The sequence below is a fragment of the Diorhabda sublineata genome, chromosome 2 (genome assembly GCF_026230105.1).
Source record: "Diorhabda sublineata isolate icDioSubl1.1 chromosome 2, icDioSubl1.1, whole genome shotgun sequence".
Lineage (NCBI taxonomy): Eukaryota > Metazoa > Arthropoda > Insecta > Coleoptera > Chrysomelidae > Diorhabda > Diorhabda sublineata.
Genome location: NC_079475.1, coordinates 3997852 through 4019204, shown reverse-complemented (window position 1 = coordinate 4019204; position 21353 = coordinate 3997852). Strand labels below are relative to the sequence as shown.

The following is a 21353-nucleotide window of genomic DNA, read 5'->3' as shown; positions in this document are numbered from 1 at the left end:
AGAAACGAAATTAGCAAGGACTATAAGGTAAATGAGTTTTTGGAAGATAAAATTGGACGTTTCGACTTTTCTTTAAGTCTTTATCAAAATATGATATTGACATTGACAATCTGCGTATTTATATTGATCAATAGATCACCTTCATCATCAATGTCAAAATAAGAATAAAAGCAAACAAGAACTTTGTTCTGATAAGAAAAATTAATTTTTCCTTAGTCCTTACAGCTTAAATATGTAGCAGTACTCAATCAATCAAATTATTTGTAGTTTTAATAGAATTTACATAATAGAACTATGAATTTTATTTGAATTATTTAGGTCTTTCTTATTATTTATAGCTTTTTCGTTTCTATGAATGTGAATAATTTCTAAAAATTTCCTTACTGGTGTATTAGATTCCGTTCCAAGAATTTTTCAATCCTTATAATTGGATTTAAGCTTATTTCATATTTCATGGTTTGTGAACGAAGTTTTATTTTTTTTTTATCGTATTGATGACCCTTAGTCTATTTTCTGAATATAGAGAGAACTGTTACGTGCCTAAGACAGGCTTTTTCAAATAATTCATCAATTGGTTCGATTCCATCAATAGAAAAAGGGCGCGGAGAGATAATAGTACACATCGGCAATTTAAACGGTTTTGTTAAAGGTGGTTTATTGACTTTTGAATCTACTAGTTCCACTGACTACCACGAAAACATGTAAACTGATGTTTTTAATAGAATGGTTGGAACAAATGATCTTCTTCCTCGGAACGGTATAATAGTAATGGACATTGCAAGTTACCTCTCGAAAATTTCAGAAAACTTGGCCACGACTAAGTAGTTGAAAAATATTTACAGAATTAAATGAATTCAAAGAATATTAAGTTCCATGAAAAAAGAGCAATTCTTTGTGTTCCCTTCACAAACAGAAATTCAAAAAATATGAAATTTATGAAAATAGTGAAGTGATAGTGGCTAGATCTCCTCCATATCATGGCAAACTGAACCCGATTTGATTAGTATAGGTACAGATAAAGGAAGAAGTTTTAAGAAAAAACATTTTTGCCAGAATGAGTGATGTTAAACGGTTGTTTTTGGAGGCTGTAATTAATATGGAGTCTGAAAAGTGGAGAAAGGTAGTTAATAAAACAATCAAAGAAAAAAAAATATGACAGTTTGAAATTATTATTAATAAAATGAGCAACTCATTGTAAATATTGGATGAGATTCTGATTTGGATTTGTCAATAGTATCCTTGGACTAGTGCGATTTATGTTTAAATTATTTTTTATAAACGTAAGATTTTTTTAAAATCCTAGTTTACACCCTAATACCCTCATATAATATTCATTATATTTAGACAAATGTTATTTCATACGAAAATACTCGAGGTATAGCTTGAAAAAATATTCCAATTGTCTAGTAAAATGCTCGATGTTGAAAGAGGTATATACAGGGTTTATGTCACAAGGGGTATATACAGGGCGGAAAATCGATCTCAAAAGGGCATTAAAAAGGTACATAGAGTCGAAAAATCGATGTGAAACTATTATTGTCGAACGGCATATAATTTACATATAGAATAACAAATTATACAGTTATACGAGTCCACGTGACCCTGGAAAGTAAAGACATTTCAGAAGTTCTATGGTATTTTTGAGAAATAGATGATATATACCTTTTACACGAAGCAAGGCGCCACCCATGGGTACAAACAGGGTGTTTCGAAAATCGATCTCAAAGGGAATTGAAAAGTCAGGGTAAAAAATAAATGTCAAAAAGGCATAAACGGAATTGGTACAGGAATGACTCGTCGTCGTCGAGTGGAATGACACATATTATAGAAAAAAACTATTCACTGATATATCGGGGGGTGGGGTACATACGATAGAGGCATAAAGATTATACAGGGTAGGAAAATTTATTGATGTTACAAGGGGCATATATAGGGTAAAATATCGACAGAATCACATACATCATATTATACAGAATATTATACGGAAATGAAAAATCGATGTCGAATAAGGCCTCTGGTTTTACGAATGGCCCTCATCCAGCTGGCGTAACATGAATATACAGGGCGAAAAATCGATGTTGAACTATTATTATCGAATGGAACATAATTTACATATGTATATAAATTATACGCGCCCTTGTGAACCTGGAAAGTGCAGGGATTTCAGAATTTACATGGTATTGTTTTAAAATAGATTATACATACCTTTACACACAGCAGGACGACACCGGTGCGCACATGGTGGAGAGAATTTGTAGGATTATCATTACGACGACTTCTATACACATAAATTATAATTAAAAGCTTAAGCAACGACAACAAGCTTTGACACTTATTGCATAAAGCAATATTAGGAGCTGCTTACATTATTCAATATTAATAGTGATAAATAAAACTTCACCGAAATCATGGACATGATTTTTCAAGGGTACAAAAAATCATTCTTTCGTATATAATAATAAATCGAATTGCTACAATTGGTCCAACTTATATTGCGATAAAAAATTTGAGATGAACTGTTTACCGAAGGCGGTTATCAATTTATATATTTTTTCGCGTGGCGTGTGGCATGTGGCACTTTCTTGTTGGAGCCACATGTCAGGTATGTCCAATTCTTCCATTTTGGATAAAAAAAAATAAATCGTCAATCATCACTCGGTAGCGCTCGCCATTCACAGTAACGTTCCAGCCAACGCTTTTGAAGAAATACGGCCCGATGATGCCATCAGCCCATAATGCACACCAAACAGTGACATTTCGGGATGCATTGCTTCTGGCTGGTCTTCCCTTCAGTTGCAGCAATTTTGCTTGTTGACGTATCCATTCAACCAGAAATGAGCTTCGTCGCTGAACACAATTTTTCGATAAAAAAGTGGATCTCCCTCCAACTTTCACAGGGCCCATTCATCAAATGTTAGACGTTGTGGGGGATCGTGTGGCTTCGATTCTTCCACCAACCGTATCCTATAAGGTTCTATAGCCAAATCCTTTCGCAAAATTTTCCACGTAGTGGAGTAACATAGGCCCAATAGCTGTGAACAGCGGCGAATCGACATTGCACGGTCATTAGTAACATTGGCGGATACAGCCGCAATATTTTCTTCGGTCCTCACTGTACGTTTGCTTGTTATTGGTTTAATGTCCAAACTGGGTTTGAAATTTAGACACAAACTTCAGAATAGTTCTTTCAGTAGTCCGACCAAACGCTCATGAATTAGAAGAAATGCGCGATGCACTCTCTTAACTGAGCATGAATTTTGATAGTAAAATTTGTAGGCGTTTTTCTGACCGTTTTTCTAATCAAACTGAATGAGTTTGATAATTACACAAGTTACGATTCACGAATGATCTGTCAAAAACAGTGTTGCCAAAAAGATACCAGCATAAAAATCACTCATTATATCCGGTATTATTTCAATATAAGCATCTTTTTTTATTCTTTTCATGTGATTGTTCAAGACTTTAGCTAAATCTTTCAATTCATATGCGCCACTTGGTATAATATCGAGAAAAAGTTATTTTCCTAGTACCACCTACATAAAAAATGGTTAATTTCATCGATATTTGGTAAAGAATTGGACGTACTACAATTGGTGAGACTATAGTCTGCAGCATCATCCAAATAAATAGGGGTTAAGGTTGTAGCTTTGCTCTGATGAATCTCCATAAAAAATGAAACTAAAGGACATATTTTTTTAATGAAGGTGAGTCTAATAGTTGTAATATTTATATAAAAAATCTAGCGATGTCCTTATTGATAAGTCATAATTGTGAAATATCTTCCCGATACATCTGAAATGATTTATCAATATCGAAGCAAATAATTTAAATTTTCACATAAGTTGCCCTATTTGCAAATCGCTGTTATTGATTTTTAAGTTTGAATAAGGCATTTTTGCAGTCAGTTACCGCCTTATTAAATTTTTTGATTTCCTTTAAGCAAGCCTTTGCCCTCCTTCGCCTGATCATGACGTTCTTCAAGACGATTATATTTACAGCTGAACCATATGCTCGTAAAACTGCAGGAAGTGATAGTAAATGCAGTAGAAACCCACCTTTTTAGCTGATCGATTTACAAGTTTACCACCTTTCTGTCGCCTCCATTTTACGTTTGTCTTTCATGATATATCCAAGCAGCTAATTTTGCGTCCTTTAGCTCGTATAGTTTTCTAAAATTGCTCGAAAAACAGCGTCGGCTTTTGGAGTATGCATCCTCCCGCGCGTCTAAGCGGTTTGATGTAGCTCAAGAGGGAATTTATCCATGAATTGCTATATATATATATGATTTGCTATATATATATATATATATATATATATATATATATATATATATATATATATATGCACAGTATCTTCGATAGGTGGTAACAATGTAGAGTGATTCCCATATCTCTTTACCCGTGGTTAACCACGATTGCTCTAGTGAACATAAAATTAGTAAACACGATGCATTATTTAGCGGTGATTCAAAACGAGGGTTGATTATTTGACCCAGCGTAAGTGGTGAAACGAATCCGATGCTGTCATTAATTGTTCATACCAACGGATTGAAATTTAAAACAACTTATACTTACCAATTACTTAAAGCTACTTTTATTTTGGTCAAACATATTCAGCAATCCCTAAACATTTTATTAGGGGCAATGCAAACTATATAATCATATTCAAACAAGATTTAACGAGCCTCAAGCACGTATATTATGACCATGTGTACTTCTTGCTGGAAAAATCGATATGGATTCCTTAAGATGGTGAAGACTGGCACCTATCTTCTGGTAGAAATCAAAAAGGATCCGGTAAGTATAAATAAAGAAGAAATGTTTACAAATTCTGCACAGCTAGTCAAATGTAGGCTCAGTCATAAACACAACTGGAGAAAACTTATCAATCAATAACTGAACCCCTTAAGCATTTACTCACGACAATTGCTAGACCCAATAAGTACGATCATCTGAAATCAGAACCACTAGAATCTCCTGAACAGCCAGATGTGTTTGCTTCAACAGCTTCTACCTATAGACAATCAACTAGACCTTTTTATAGACAAGCATATGTCCTGTAATTAGCCTATAACCTGGTTTGTATGAACTGTTCAAAGTATCGCCCTTATCATTCAAAAAGGATGAATTTATGACTTATGTGAATATTATCAAAGGAACAACTGCATATCCTCCAGATGATATCAAAAGCAAAATATAATAAGTAAGTCTCAGCATTCCGGAAATATTGGTCATTCAAATTGTATCTATTATTGGAAAGATGTGTGAGGGTGAAATAAATAGAGCAGAAACCAACATTTGTTATCAGTAGTTGAGAAACAATGTGTACCAACAAATATGGTACCTATTTCCTTACGAAATCAACCCATGATCCATAGAGTAATATAGTTGAATCATCGCTTCTATATCTATAGCAGCTAGATAGATACTTATCACACAAATTTCATTGTTCGTTTAAAAGGTCAAAAGACTAAATTGAACAAGGAATTTTATCTATTGGATAATGGAGGAGTTGCATTGGAATTTCCAAACAGTTATAAAATTTCAAGGGTACCTCATTATAACGCCGATGGTGATGTAGTAGTGAATGATGAATTTTCAAACTTCATGCACTTGCTGGTATATCCATTATGAAAGTAAATTATCAAGTTCAATTTAGGCACTCACACTTCAATTTGCTGGAGTCTCTAATACAAAGAAATGTCCACCTAAATATGGCTTAGATTAAAATCGTCGATCGACAAAAAATGTAATAATATAAATGTCTGTATTTTTCTGTTAAATGGAAATCATATAAATATATATATATATATATATATATATATATATATATATATATATATATATATATATATAATTATAAAATTTTTATTTGTGAATAATTTTCTATGGTGCTGTGTGTATGTTAAACACGCAACACCATTATTATTTTTAAAATCTATTGATATTTTGGGTGTGGCTGGTTTATTTCAACAATAATTTTCATTTATCGCGATTGATATGGAATAATGTAAGCAGCTCAGATTATTGCTTTTTGCGATTAGAGTCAAAATTTGTTGATGTTGTTTAAACTTTCAATTCTAATTTGTATGTATAGAAGTGGTCGTATTGATAATCCTACAAATTTTCTCTACCATGTGCGCACCGCTGCCGTTTTGCTGTGTAAAAGTATGTATCATCTAGTTTGCAACAATACCATCTAACTTCTGAAATATCTTTACTTCCCAGGGTCATGTGGGCTAGTACAACTGTATAATTCGTCCCATAATATGTATATTATATCCCATTCGACAGTAATGATTTGACTCCGATTTTTCGCCCTATATATTCATTTCAGTTCGATAAGGGCTATCTGTGAAGCCAGAAACCTTCTCCGATATCTATTTTTCGATCCTAATTCTCTGTATGTGAATTAGAGACAATAATATCTTCTTGACATTTTCTTTCTCCATTCTTTCTCCCCCTACCCTTTAATGCCCTTTAAACATCATGATAAGTTGATATACCCTGTATATGCTCAGTTTGGCATCTATTCGCCCTATATATACCCTCTGTGACATCAATTGTTTCTAGACCCTGTATAATTTTATGCCTATATAGTATGTGCATCACCCTACGAGCAAACACAGAATATTTTTTTTACCCTGTATAATATTTGTCATTCTACTCGACAACGACGAGTCAGTTCCGCACCAGTTCCGTATATGTATTTTTGATATCATTTTTTCTACCCTGTGTATACCATTTCAATGCCCATTTGAGATGAATTTTTTGTTGTGTATATCCCCCTTTTGACATCGATTTTTTGATCTGCCTTTTAACGCTCTTTTAAATTTGACTGTCACCCTGTATAATATGCCTTTTCGACATCGATTTTCCCAATGTATAAACGGATACGTGACTCCAACATATCGAACCACATCGTATATGCCTTTTATAATATCTCTACATGTATGATATACCAATCATACTTAAAAATATATGAACGAAACAAATTCCAACAACCAACTAAATTAATAATTATTATAATTTTACAATATTACTCAGAAAAAAAGCTACCTCTACTCTTGAGATTCAATTAAAAATCAAAATTGGCATATTTTGTCTGAAATTTGACAGAAAATTAAACAAGCATTCGTATATTTTAAGTTCCCTATTTCAATTCTGTTTACATATATCAATATAACTCAAAATTTTGAGAAAATATTAGAAAGTCATTATAAAATAAAATAGAAATATACCTAGAATAGAAGAAAATATAAGAAAAAGTAGAAAGAAAAATTTTCCATATACTTGAAGATGGAAAATCTTTGAATGCTAGTTGATACATATGAAATTTATTATTTACATTTATTAATTTGGAAGTATTCATTAACAATTTAAATTGTTACATATTCGAACCAACGAACAATTGTGACATATAAATTAAGTTTTAACTCAATTTCATCACATGAAAACTACATCACTTCTTATTTACGAGGATATATTGAAAAATTCTTAGCATACTATAGAACCAACCAAAAACATTTTCTCTTCTTAAGTGGATACATTTAAACCTCCTAAACTTTATTTCAGTTGAGGAAAGAGATGATAGTCGGACGGAGCCAAATCTGGTGAATAAGGGCGGTGTTCTAGTAAATCAAACTCTGAATCACGAATTTTTTGCATGGCAACATGAGATTTGTGTGCAGGGGCGTTCTCCTGCAAAAACTAAACACCTTTGGATAGCTTGATAGCTTTCCGCGTTTTTTCTCTTTAATTTTTTCCCGTAGAGTGCTCAGTAATGTCGAATAGTAATCTCCAGTTATTGTTCTACCCTTATTAAAAAAATAAATCATGATTACTTCATGGCAATCCCAAAAAACTGAACCAAGAACTTCTCCAGCAGATTTTTGGACATGAACCTTCTTAGGTCTTGGAGAGAACCAGAGTGTCGCCATTTCATCGATTGTTGCTTTGTTTCTGGTTCGTACAAATGTACCCAAGGCTCATTCATAGTAACAATTCGGTTTAAGAAGCCCACATCGTTTTCTAATCTAGCACAGATCGGACGCGATGCTTCTACCCTTCCATGCTTTTGATCAACATTCAAACATTTGGGGATCCACTTCGCAGCAATTTTTTTTAAGTCCAAATTGACGTGAACTATACGAACGCGTTCGTATGAAATATTCAGTGCTTCAGATATTCGTTTTGGGCCAAATTTACCTCTTTTGAAGCTTGCAGTCCAATTTTCTACAGTCGCAACCCTTTTAAATACAGGTGATGGCTCGATACTCCAATTTTTCGGTTTTCACAATTTCGGTGAACATCTTTTTTCTTTTAATTTATTGCGTAACTCTGGTTTACTTTTTTGACGTCAAACTTTCCACTGAGACTTCTAATAAGTTATTGTTGGTTGTTATGGTAACGCAATATTCTATATATGCATGGAACTGGTCTAGGCTAACTAGATATCAATACATCCTCGTACGTTGGTTTTTTGAAGGTTATGGTGGTTTCATGACAATTATATAAAATGTCTTGCTCTACATTTTCAAAACACAGAAAGTCCATAATATATAATACAACAGTAACAGTTTATGGAAAATTGCTAATTCAATGAAATTTACAGAGGAAGAATACTTTATTGTCTACTATATCTTGTTTTTTCATAGAAAATGGTTGAAACTGATAAAAGATCCTCGTGTTGCGGATCAGTATACAGGACTTTTAGGTATAGAGAGGGCCCATCCGTTTGACGAAGGTATATTTACCTGTCAGGTAGAAGATTTTGGTCTAAAGGAATGCCTTTCCAAGAGGGTCGTCCTGGAAAAAATACCTTTAGTAAAAATAGAACCCTTTAGTTTGACAGTGAAAAAGGTCAGTATAGTTGAATATTGAAACCGTTCCGACCAAAAAATAAATTATTTTAGTAATCTGCATTACAAATTGTTCAAACAGTACTGAATACTGAATATCAATTCTCTCCTAAATTCTCATATTCTCATTATATCAAATTACGAAATTTTATTGATAATAAACAAAATAATTGAGTAAGTGTAATATGTTTGCTTTCAATTTATCCTATTATGTTTTTTTCAATTATATTTTGTGTACTATCGCTAATTGCTAGCACTTGGTTCCGTTTTGGCAAACTTTTCTCTCACGCAAATCACCGGCAATCTTATTCAATTATTGTAAGTAGAATTTTATTTTTGTTATACATTTATACATATTTCTTATATTGTATTTGACCATAATTACAGTCCCAGTCGATGAATACATTAATAAGTATTCTAAAGCTCGGAAAATATATTGAGGTTAGTCAATATACCTCTAAATGACACCAGCATCTCATCAACACAAACATATGCTCCTAATGACTATATAAGCTGAGAGTTTGTAATACACTTATCAAATATAAATGATATTGCAGCTACTGGATTCTCTATTGTCCAAGCTTCACTGTCTAGGGATTGTCAACACATAAATATGCTTTTGCTCATGAGGCAATGAAAAATTTATGTTCTGGTTCAATATGTAGCGAAAATCCTATCAACGTGTATCAATATTTGTCACGAAAAGTGCAGAGCAACTATCCAATTATCGATTTCAGTTCAATCTAGCACCAACAAAACAAAAAGTTTAAGCCATTTTCGGAATTTGTCCATTCATTTTCTTGACCAAAACCAATTGAAGAGAATCAGGAAGAGAATCGTCCTTTAATTTATTTTTTATGTTTTTTCCACGAGAATATAAAACACGGCGGTAAATAAGACCCGGAAGTAATCATTGCACAAATGACTGGTAAATGCTGTCCCCGTTCCACACTACTCAATACCTCCTTGTATTTTTTACCTTCACAATTTTTTGAAGCAACTATAGTGAGGCTACTTGCATACATGTTCCAAGTTTTTGTCGAGTTATAGTTAACTTGCTCAAGAGCTCTTTCTAATTGATCAAAATATTACTCTATCAAACTCCCGTGCTCTGGCAGACGAGGTTGACTCGAGTAATCTAAGTGAAATAGAAGGATTGCGCTTCGTTAGTGCTTTTAACCAATAGCAGCCCGCCATCTTCTTTTGAGAATTAAACAAGTGTTTAATGTTGTTCTGGAACGCCATTCCATATGCAATTTTTCAAGTGATTCGTAAATCCAAACATGTTTTTGATATGTTCAACGAGGTGGATTTCGATAGTATCGTCAAAGGTTGGTCTTTTCCTGTCCAAATATTTTTTTTTCTGTTCCTACGGTAAATTTATTCTTTCCCTTGCAACGTCGTCTCAATGTGCCAAAAGGAACAGAGTAGGTTTTGGATGCTAGCAACTAGCCCATTACTCCAGATTTAACAGCTCTTATTGCTGCTTCCATGTTATTTTCATCTCATTGAAAACTATAATCTTTTCGTTTGTAATATTTTCCAATCATTTCCATTTAAATCTACAACAACAAATCAAATAATTAATTAAAAAAAAATTAAAATAAGACCGATTCACTCAAAACCACAATACAACATAGCTATGTTTATATTATAGAATTTTAAGGATGGGGTTCATAAAATCGATTTACGTTTGTTGAACTTCAAAAAAATAGTAGGAGGTTTATGTTTACTGGCATATTATAATAGTTAAAAAAAAATTTCTTATCTTCAACAGTGGTGACGCAAGACCTATACTTAAAGTGGCAAGGTACATTTCGCGGAATATAAAATAAATCACTTCAAATTAAACAATTTTTCATTCATTAAGAAATTTTACTTATACTTCCTTGGAACATTGAACAATAATAAAAAAAAGGAAAAATTAAAGAAACAAAAATTTTCTACTCTTGATTTCACTGAAGTCCTTATTGATTGGTTGGTAATTTATCTTAAACGCTATATCTGCTTCAATACATGAAACTGCTAAAACTAAAAGCTTGAAGTATTTCTTGACCCATAGTATTTCTTGAATAATTTTTAATTAGTTTTAATTTTGAAAAGCTCCTTATAGAGGAAGCAGTACTTACAGGTATTGTTAACAAAATCCTAATGACAATGTTAATATTTGGATATATTTCTTCCAAATCGTTCTCTATGATAAATTGGAGGAAATGTTTCACGTTTTAAATGGAGTTGGGTAAATTTGGGATCCTCATACAACTTATAAGCTGGAAAGTCACTGCTCTCACCTACTTGCAGAACTGTGTGTTAATCCTAACAGTTTTTCAGTATTTCCTCTTTTGGAATTTTTTCCAACTTGCTTAAGTCATTAAGAAAACCGAAATTTCCAAAATGTTTATTTTGATTTAAAGACATAAATCTCGATTCCATGTTACTTATCACAGAATCGATAATGATGTTCAAAATCTCTGTTAACAGTCTCTATAAGTTGATCGCTGCTTTCATAGTCAAACATCCTTTTCTTTTTGGCTACTCTCTTATTTTTAAAATCTTTTGGAAAATCATAACTGCTTTTCTCAACAAACTGACGAGCGTCAGACAAGCATTTTTTGAATCCAGTTTGTCGGTATTCTTTGTTCCAGTCACAAAATGTATGCAAATGTTCAAGAGTAATGCTTAAATGGATTTGTACACATTGCTATAATTGGCTTATGGTATTGACATGCATTAATATGATAAATTCCAAACTAGACCTTTCGTTTAAAAAGAAATCGCAATTACTGAGTGTGTCCGATTGTTCCGTTTGGCTTTGTAAGTTTTCTATGCCTTCAACATCATCAAATTGCAATAATACAGCCTTCACGGCCTGGATTCTGCTTTCCCATCTTGTGTCTTATAAAGGCTTCATAGTAAGCTTTAATTTATCTTTGATTATTTTCCAGCGTCCGCTGGAACGTGAATTTTTTTACGGTTCTATCGAAAGCTTATTTTCGATATTGATCGCCTATGAAATATGAACGCATTATGATCCAAAGATTTTATAATGACTTAACACAAGATTATTCGCGAATATAGTAGTCTGGTGGCTCGGCGGACACAGGAGGTAGTGCTCGTGCGGTAGTGGGGCGAATGTGTGCTTGGCGCCGAGTATGTACCAGATACTCTAGAATAAGAAAAACCTTACGGCGTGTACTTTTGGATTTCCCATGCTTTTTTAAATTTATTTTCGGCTGTGAGGCGCGAGGCTATTAGAACCGCGAGACCGTGGGCCCACGCCTTACGCCCCCTCTGACCTTCAAAAATCCAATATTTTAGTTACCGTTTTAGTTTATATTGAGAATTGAGAGGACACCACAAACACTTTTGCCGGCTAGTACGCGATAGATAAACAGAAGGAAAAGGAATTGCGCCGCAAACATTTTGGAAACCGAGAAAATATCAGTATTCCAACTCGTCCAATATGCTCTCAGACCTATTTAGTTTGGAAACTAGACCAGTTTGATATAAAAAAGTTCATATATTTTTGCATACTTCATATAAATTATTAAAACTGCAAATTAGTAGAAATAGAATATAAGGGAGATATTTCATTTGAGGAAATATACAGGGTATCTATCTAGGGACCACCCTAAAAATATCAGTATGTAGTATGACAAAAACAAACTAAAACTCACCCTCTATTTCAGAATAAGTTGTACAAGAGGAAATGTAAATATTTCATTACATTTTTTCATCAAAATTCTATAAGACATCTACTTCATACTTGACATATGATGTACTCTCGAATATATCAAACTCTAGTCAAACTAATAATAAGTAATCTATTATTTCAGGGAGATAACTTCACTATAAAATGTATTACAGCGGATGAAAGCAAAGACGGTACAAAATATATCTATAGTTGGACTAAAAATAAAGAACTTCTACCTGTGAGAACTGAATTCGAGAAATATGAGGTGTTGTTTCCATCAGGCAGTATTTTACAAGTTCGAAGTGTAGATGTTAGTACCTTTCATTTTTTCTATTTATTAGTTCAGAAATCTCCGTAATTGATGAATTCCGTGACACCCTTGCTCTGATAACTTGATAAGCTATATGTTATTAATCTAGCTATCAACTATTTCAACATAAAATTCATAGTCACATCTTGCATGATAATAAAATTAATTCTTTTGTATACCTTGATTTTCAGAAAAACACAGAATACTCCTGCCTCGTTCAAGGTTCAAAAGTATCTTCAGAGAAAGTGGTGTCGGTATATGTTGTGGACAGAAAGGGCGTAAACACTTGCCGCATGAGGATTCAATTGGATATGACCTGGCCTGAAACAGCTGCAGATACAATTAGCATAATTAACTGCCCTAAAGCTTACACCGGTTTTGCTACTAGATATTGTGCACTGAAAGATAAAAATAAACCTGCTTGGGAGATGCCCAGCTTCTCAGATTGCACCCATCACCAACTTGGTCACATATATGAAAAGGTGAGTAATTTTCCTAGTGTTTCTGTATTTTTTAATTGAAAGTGTCAATGTTAGAATTTTTTTTAGAATGTTTTTGGAAGAAAATATATATTTAATTCTTCACTAAGTGATACATTACCAAATCAAAATCAAATAATCAGATATATCATATCCATTAGGATAAAACTATTGTAGTTCCGATTTTACTGATAGAAATATTAAAATGATCAGTAGGAAACGTAATCGAATTCTCAAATTCAAATCACCGTACTTTGAGACTTACACCAAAGATATATATATATATATATATATATATATATATATATATATATATATATATATATATATATATATATATATATATATATATAAATCTTTAGATTATTTCTTGAAAAATCGTGCACTGATTGGTATTCTTCCATGATAATCAAACTTATCTTACATTCCGAGGGGTTACAATGGAAATCGAGCTTTATACAGACTTATGCAAATAAAGGTTACACTACTAGCAAGTATGCTTTATCGTTCAAATATCAATATGGATCTTTATTAGAATATGCAGTTAAAAAAGAAAAACTTTTACTAGAAGTAAGAAAAACAATAGATGAAGGGACACTTATTGATATAATTGCCGCCGGCTTACCAGATTTTATAACTGATCGAATCAACAAGGAAGAAATTTTACATACTAAAGACTTGTTTAGTGAACTTGGAAAATTAGAACATTTGGTTGCAAAGAAAAAAAATATTAAGAAAAAAGACGATACCAAGCAAGTAAAAGAAAAATGTAGTATTTGTGAAAAATTAAAAAAGGGTGTACGCTATCATTCAGAAGATTCCTGTTGGTTTAGAACAAAATCAGATACAGAAAAGGATAAAAAGCAAATAAAGCTCGTTAACAATTCAGAATTGGAATGTGAATTGCAGTGTGAAGATCAAAAAAACTAATAGTGCCGCCATTGATCAAAGTCAAATTAGTACTCAATGAGAATGTTGAAGTTTTTGGGATCTATGACTCAGGCTCTAATGTCTCATTGATAAATTCAAGATTGTTAAAAATAAATAATAAGGAAACCAGTCACTACAACAATACTAATTTGAAAACGATTAATGGCGTTAAAAAGGCAAATGGCATAATTACAATAGATATAGCCATTTTTGATGTGGAAAAGAAAATGAATGTTTTTGTAATAGACAAGGAAAATTTCGATTATGACTTCTTAGTGGGACTAGATTGTATAAAAGAGTTTTACCTAGTTCAAAATGCAAACTTAGAAATTAGTCAGAAAATACCCATACAAAGAAGTGGAACAGTTTCTAAGGAAACAGATTCAGATATAATTTCTATAAAAATAAAATCTGATAATTTAATAAACTTCAATGAAGACATATGTGGAAAAGACTTTCAAATTTGTATTAATCATCTAGACTTTGAAAAACAGGCATTGATTGATGAATTAATATCAAAAAATAAGTCAGTATTTGCAAAGGACAAATTTGACATAGGAAAGGTAACGGATTATGAAGCACACATAGACCTGTTAACAGAAAAATATTGTAGTAAACGTCCATATCGTTGCACAATTGAAGACAAGAAAGAAATTGAGAATCAAATTGCAAAATTATTGGAAAAAAATATAATAGAAGAATCATATAGCCCATTCGCAGCACCGGTCACATTAGCATATAAAAGAGAAGAAGATAAAAAATCAAGATTGTGCATTGATTTTCGAGACTTAAATAAAATAGTTGTGCCTCAGTCACAGCCATTCCCTCTTATTGAAGACCTAATATTAAAGACAAGGGACTGCAAGTTTTTCTCAACACTAGACCTAAATTCAGCGTTTTGGTCTATACCTTTGCGTGTAACTGACAGATACAAAACTGCATTTGTGACACAGGAGGGGCACTACCAATGGACCTGCTTACCATTTGGATTAAAAACATCTCCAGCTATATTCCAGAGAATAATGTGCAATATCATACGGAAGCACAAGCTGGAAGAGTTTACGGTATGTTTTATCGATGATATTTTGCTATTTTCAAAATCATTTTCGGATCATGTAAGACATCTAGAACAACTCTTTCAAGCAATTAAAAATGAAGGTTTGAAACTAAAATTCTCTAAATGCACATTTGCAGCGGATACAGTAAAATACTTGGGTCATGTGATATAAAATAATTCAGTTAGACCGTTGAAAGACAATTTAATATCAATAAAAAACTTCCCGATTCCAAAGAATCAGAAAAATGTGAGGCAATTCCTGGGAAAGATAAACTTTTATCATAAGTATGTGCCAAATATAGCAATAAAGTTGGAACCATTACATAACCTTTTAAGAAAAGGACAAACCTTTAACTGGACCGAAGCATGCCAAGAGTCATTTGATGAAATGAAACAAATATTATGTTCTCAACCGGTATTGACAATCTTTGATCCAAAGCTACCTATTCACATATACACAGATGCCAGTATACTAGGAGTAGGAGCAATACTAAAACAGCCACAAGGAAATAATGAAGAAAAACCAGTAGCATATTTTTCTAAAAAGTTAAATGAAGTCCAAAAAAGAAAGAAAGCTATATATCTGGAATGCCTGGCAGTCAAAGAATGTGTAAAGTATTGGCAACATCTATTAATGGGTAGGAAATTCATTGTCTTTTCAGATCACAAGCCATTAGAGAACATGAACATAAGGTCTAGAACTGACGAAGAACTAGGCGATTTAACATATTACTTATCACAATATGATTTCCAAATTAAATATTCTCCAGGAAGATACAACACTGAAGCTGATTGCCTGAGCAGGAACCCAGTGCTTGATCCAAATGAAAACCTAGAGGATCAGTTGAAAGTAGTGAATACAATAACACTAGAAGATATCTTAAAAGATCAAATTAAAAATGAATATATACAATGCAGAAAAGGAAAGTTAGTAAAAAGAAATAATGTTTACTACAAGCAAGTAAAGAAAAAGGAAAAAATCATTATATCAGAGGAATTGAGCATAGAACTCATGAAAAATGTACATACAGATCTAGGCCACATAGGAATTAAACAGATGCAGAAAATGATTAGCTCAGTGTATGCAGCAGAAAATATGACTAAAAACATAAAATTAATCTGTGAGGGTTGTATAGTATGTTTAAAGAATAAATCAAGAGGACATAATAAATATGGACTGATGTCTCATTTGGGTCCTGCTACAAAACCTTTTCAGATATGCTCTATTGACACCATAGGAGGTTTCGGAGGTTCCAGATCAACGAAGAGATATTTACACCTTTTATCAGATCATTTCACCCGATATGCATATATTCTAACATCAAGTACCCAAAATGCAAATGACTTCATAAAGCTGATAAAGAATTGTGCAGAGAGTGATAACATTGAATTGATATTATCAGACCAATACCCAGGTATCAACTCTAAGGAATTCAAGAGATTCTTGGATGAAAATAATATTCCCATAATTTTTACAGCAGTGAACTCTCCTTTCTCAAACGGCTTAAACAAGAGATTAAATCAAACATTGGTCAATAAAATAAGGTGCAGGATGAACGAACATGACAAGAAAAAAGCATGGACATCTGTAGCTCACAGTTGTGTACAAAAATACAATGAAACGGAACACACTGTTACTGGATATGCTCCAAAGTACCTTCTTTATGGCACAGATGTCACGATTTTGCCAAATGAGCTGAAACAAAAGAAGTCTGACTACGATTTAATACAGACTAGAGAAAAGGCACTAAAAAATACAATCAAATCACATAATTACAACAAGACAATTTATGACAAAAACAGAAAAAATATAGACTTCAAAGTTGGTGATACTGTTTTTGTAGAAAATGGAAACAAACTCAATAGGAAGAAGCTAGATGAATTGAGACTTGGACCCTACAAAATCATAGAAAAAATTTCAAACTCAATCTTCAAGATAAGCACTGACCATAGAAGATTTTGAAGACATGCATGTGAAAATATAGTCTCCTATCTTCGCTGGGAGGGGAGATGTAAAGAAAAATATAATTTTCTTTTGCGTGTTATTTTGCCGTACGTCACATAAAGTCCGTTTGTGACAGATGATCTGTCACTGTCATCGATGGGAAGCAGGGCATAACCTCGAATGTCGTGTTGTGTGATTGTGTGCTGGAAAACAATTTCATTTTTAAGTTTATTTTAATTTGTGATTTTGGAACAGACATTGTTAATAATAACATTAAATGTCGTTTCCTTTCTTACAGGTATGAAATATTTGTTTAGTACTAAATAGGTGCATACTTTTGTTTCATGTAATTTTTAGTTTACATGTTAATAACAATAAATCTCTTTTCTTACAGAGAAACACAATTGTGTTTGATTGACTGTGTCACCAAAACCACAGATATATTGGAAATTGTCTTATATATATATATATATATATATATATATATATATATATATATATATATATATATATATATATATATAATGGACATTAATCTCTCTGGGATAATATTATTTTTGTGGATTACTGTTGAATTGAGCTATGGATTTATTGTATCACATCTAAAGCACGTTTTCCTTGAACATAATAAATGGAAATTTTTAAAGAAACAAATTCAAATGAGAATCATTCTATAATTGGTCGAACGGCAGCTGTTACTAATGATGACAAATCCTTGAACGTTATGCAAATTTTGTAGAGAATTCTCGTACATCCATTCGAGAAACATAATGTTAGTGTAAAATAGCTAGTACAAGAATTTTCGCAAAAATAAGAATGGAATTTTGTTCACTGTAATACAAAAGTTTGGAAAGTCTCTTCTTTTTAAATGTAACCATGTTAATGATAACGGGACCCTTAATCATTACAAATGTGGATATAAGAGTGGAACTAATACTGAACAACTGAACCAAAAATGGAATAGTAGCAGTAGTAGAAAAGTTACTTGAGGCACACATTGCATAAATATATTTTGAGAATATTCGCAATATATATTGAAAAAAAATGATAATTAGTTCCGATTCATAGTGATTCTGTCCAAACGATTTTTTTTAATTACTCCTGTGACATTCCTAGCTCTCCCTCCAAACTGGGGACTACTTCAATCTTTATTGGTTGGTAAGAAATATGGATTGTGTTTGATGGAATAGAAACATAATAATAGAAAGTAAAATAAAATCAGCTAAATCAGTAAAAGTATTTCAAATCCCCTTGGTCACAACGAAAAGAAAAAAATATCAGCGATAAAGCACTAAGTATAAGGTTTATGTTTTTAAATAGATCAATTCACTCACAAATTTTCCTTGAAAGTTGGTGTATCCACATAACTGTTTGAACTTGTCGAAGTCGTCAGTTTCTTCAAGAGGTATCTCAAGAGGTCTGAAGTGAATCTCAGGCGTCTTCTCGTAGTACAATGGTTAAGTCACTGCCTTCTCGCTGTCGGATTATACATTATTGCAGCTGCGCTGAGAACGTATCTTTCGTTTTCAGCTCAACAGGGTTGATTCTGAGGAAGCTGTTGTTTCAAGAACGTAATCAAGGCGCAGTGGACCATTTTGAAAACAATCCTTAAGAACGAAAATAGACAACTAGTCATACGGAGAACAATAGTAGTCGAGGTACTGAAGAAGTTACACGACAGTTTATCGGGAGGTCATCTGGGAGTGAAGAAAACACTTCATCGAATCCGTGAAAGGTTTTATTGGATGAATAGCTGCGACGATGTGAGGGACTGATGTAAGAAATTCACGACTTGCGCCAGAAGTAATGCACAAAATCGTCAGATAGAGGCACCCATGAAACAGTATTATGTTCGAATTCCTTTCAAAAGAATTGCTTTAGATATCGGTAGAGCATTTCCGACGACAGAAAGTGACGGTAAATATATCCTAGTCGTAATTGATTATTTCGCAAAGTGGATGGAAATATACACGTTTCCGAAGTAAGAGGTCAAAACTGTCGATACGACACGGAAGCCACAGACGGCGGTCTTAAATAGGGGGATAACGTATGGCTGTACAACTCAAGGAATTTTCTCCAAATTTTCAAAAATCCTGGAAAGGTCCATACTCAATCCAAAAAAGAATTAATGTTGTCATCTATCGCATAAGTAAGATCTCCAATGGAAAACCGAGAGTAGCTCACTAAAATCGATTAGCTTCGAAAAAAACCACGACTTACTGGAAGGAGAGAACCATTTGCGAGAACAGCCTGACCCTGCCCCGATGATGTGATGGATGCGTACGGAGATACCGGCAAAGATAGATATGGATTCACTACAGAACAACAACGAGATTTGTTAGCTCTGCCGGAAAACTATTCGCTTGCCTGTAAGATCCCTGCTCGTATCAAGAACGCTAGAGGATTGGCAACCGCCTTCCGGTAGAAGTTTCGTCCATTAGAAAAAAATTTAAGAGCAGATCCCAGCCCCCGGCAAGCTGCTGAGAATCAAATACAATTCGCGGTACATCTTCTACTTGGTAATCAAAAATGAATTTCGATCCTTCTACCGCGATGTCTAGGAAATGCTTCAAAGCCTCCGCGAACATTTGTTGGAAGCCAACGTGACGAAACTGGCCATGACCAAGATGGCGAGTAACTAATTGGATTGGCGGATCGGCAGAAACATGGTAAATGTGATATTTGAGGATACCCGTGCATTTAAATTTGCAACTATCCACCCCGTCATCAGTACCTGTTGAAAATGGTGCCTTGTTATTTTCATATGATCGAAAAATATAGGAATGTTATGAACTCGACGTGAAGCCGGCCTTGTACGGTTATAATGAAAGTCTAATATATGGCGAAAATTGAAATTTTTGAGGTTTGTTTTTATATATGTTTTTATCATAGAGGCGATTTATTTACATTGTTCATTGTCTAAAATTTTTGAGAAATTCGTTTTGAATATATAAACGAATTTGTTTAGTGGAGTTAGTTAGTTTATAATAAATAGAGATAATGAACAAAACAACATTAGGTTCAGGTTTCGCATCAAATAAATAGCTATGGGTCAGTCGCGTATGGCATAGACGGGGACGCGTTAGAACAACTTATGTACGATTTTTCGGTACCACTGACCATGGTTTCACGGAGTCTTTCCGTGCAAAAAAATGATTATGTACAACACTTATTTATAATGGTTGTGTTAACAGGAAAAATTTTTCCTATTATTCATCAACTAATCTATTGTGACACAGTCAAACTAGATGGTCGTTCAATGTGAGGGTGAAAATGAGGTAGGACCATATGTTTTTGAGGAACATTTAAATGCTGAGATGTATTTAGATTTTCTAGTAAACCAACCAACACGTCGAAAGATGTCTTTGCAGGATGGTTCACCTACACACGGTAACCAATTAATTAATGGTTAAGAATTGATCCTGTACAGTAGCCAACAGATTTTAATGGAATGGACTCATTTTTCTGGGGTCACATTAAGAAGAAGGTTACAAAATACCTCCAACAGCAAGGGATGAAATGCTTCTCAATGTATTTGGAGGATATTTTGAACACCTGTTGTGACAATCAAGACGTTAACGTATACTATAGTGAATAGGATAGTTTTCTATTATTTCGTTGTTAATATAAAATAAATAAATGATTTTATTTAAGTTTTACTACTATTTGATTGTTACGATTTTCCAGGAAAATTGGTTATAACTTTTTAAATACTCCGTAGAACACATCATAACCCCATATTTATTATAATGGGAAAATCAACCTCATTTCCAATATGCTATAAAATATAGGGTGTTTCATAAAAAAATAAAATGTAACTTCAATATCGCACATCATTCTGAAGCATCCTGTAAGATTGTAAATAATTTTAAAATGTGAATACTTATAAAGGTAAAGACTCAAATTTTCAAATTGATGGGACAAAGGAGGCAGTGAACTTTATAACCCTGTATATTAAACTCACTTTACAAATGGGAATTGTAGCGTAACCAATACCATTTCTTTTCTTAATAATTAGCCTTTATTATAGTGTGATCACTGTGTAACTGATGATCGTGTATTCTAGGAATTATCTCTA

The 21353-nt window shown here is 33.1% G+C and overlaps 1 protein-coding gene across 1 annotated transcript in view; it reads left to right on the top strand.

Moving 5' to 3' along the window:
- Positions 1-21353, top strand: part of LOC130453163 (uncharacterized) — a 101356-nt gene that overhangs the window by 40183 nt on the left and 39820 nt on the right. Inside the window, exons 4-6 of the mRNA XM_056792771.1 lie at positions 8657-8861; positions 12697-12864; positions 13056-13346. Of these exons, the coding sequence (XP_056648749.1) occupies positions 8657-8861; positions 12697-12864; positions 13056-13346 (664 nt within the window). The remainder of the gene's footprint in view (positions 1-8656; positions 8862-12696; positions 12865-13055; positions 13347-21353) is intronic.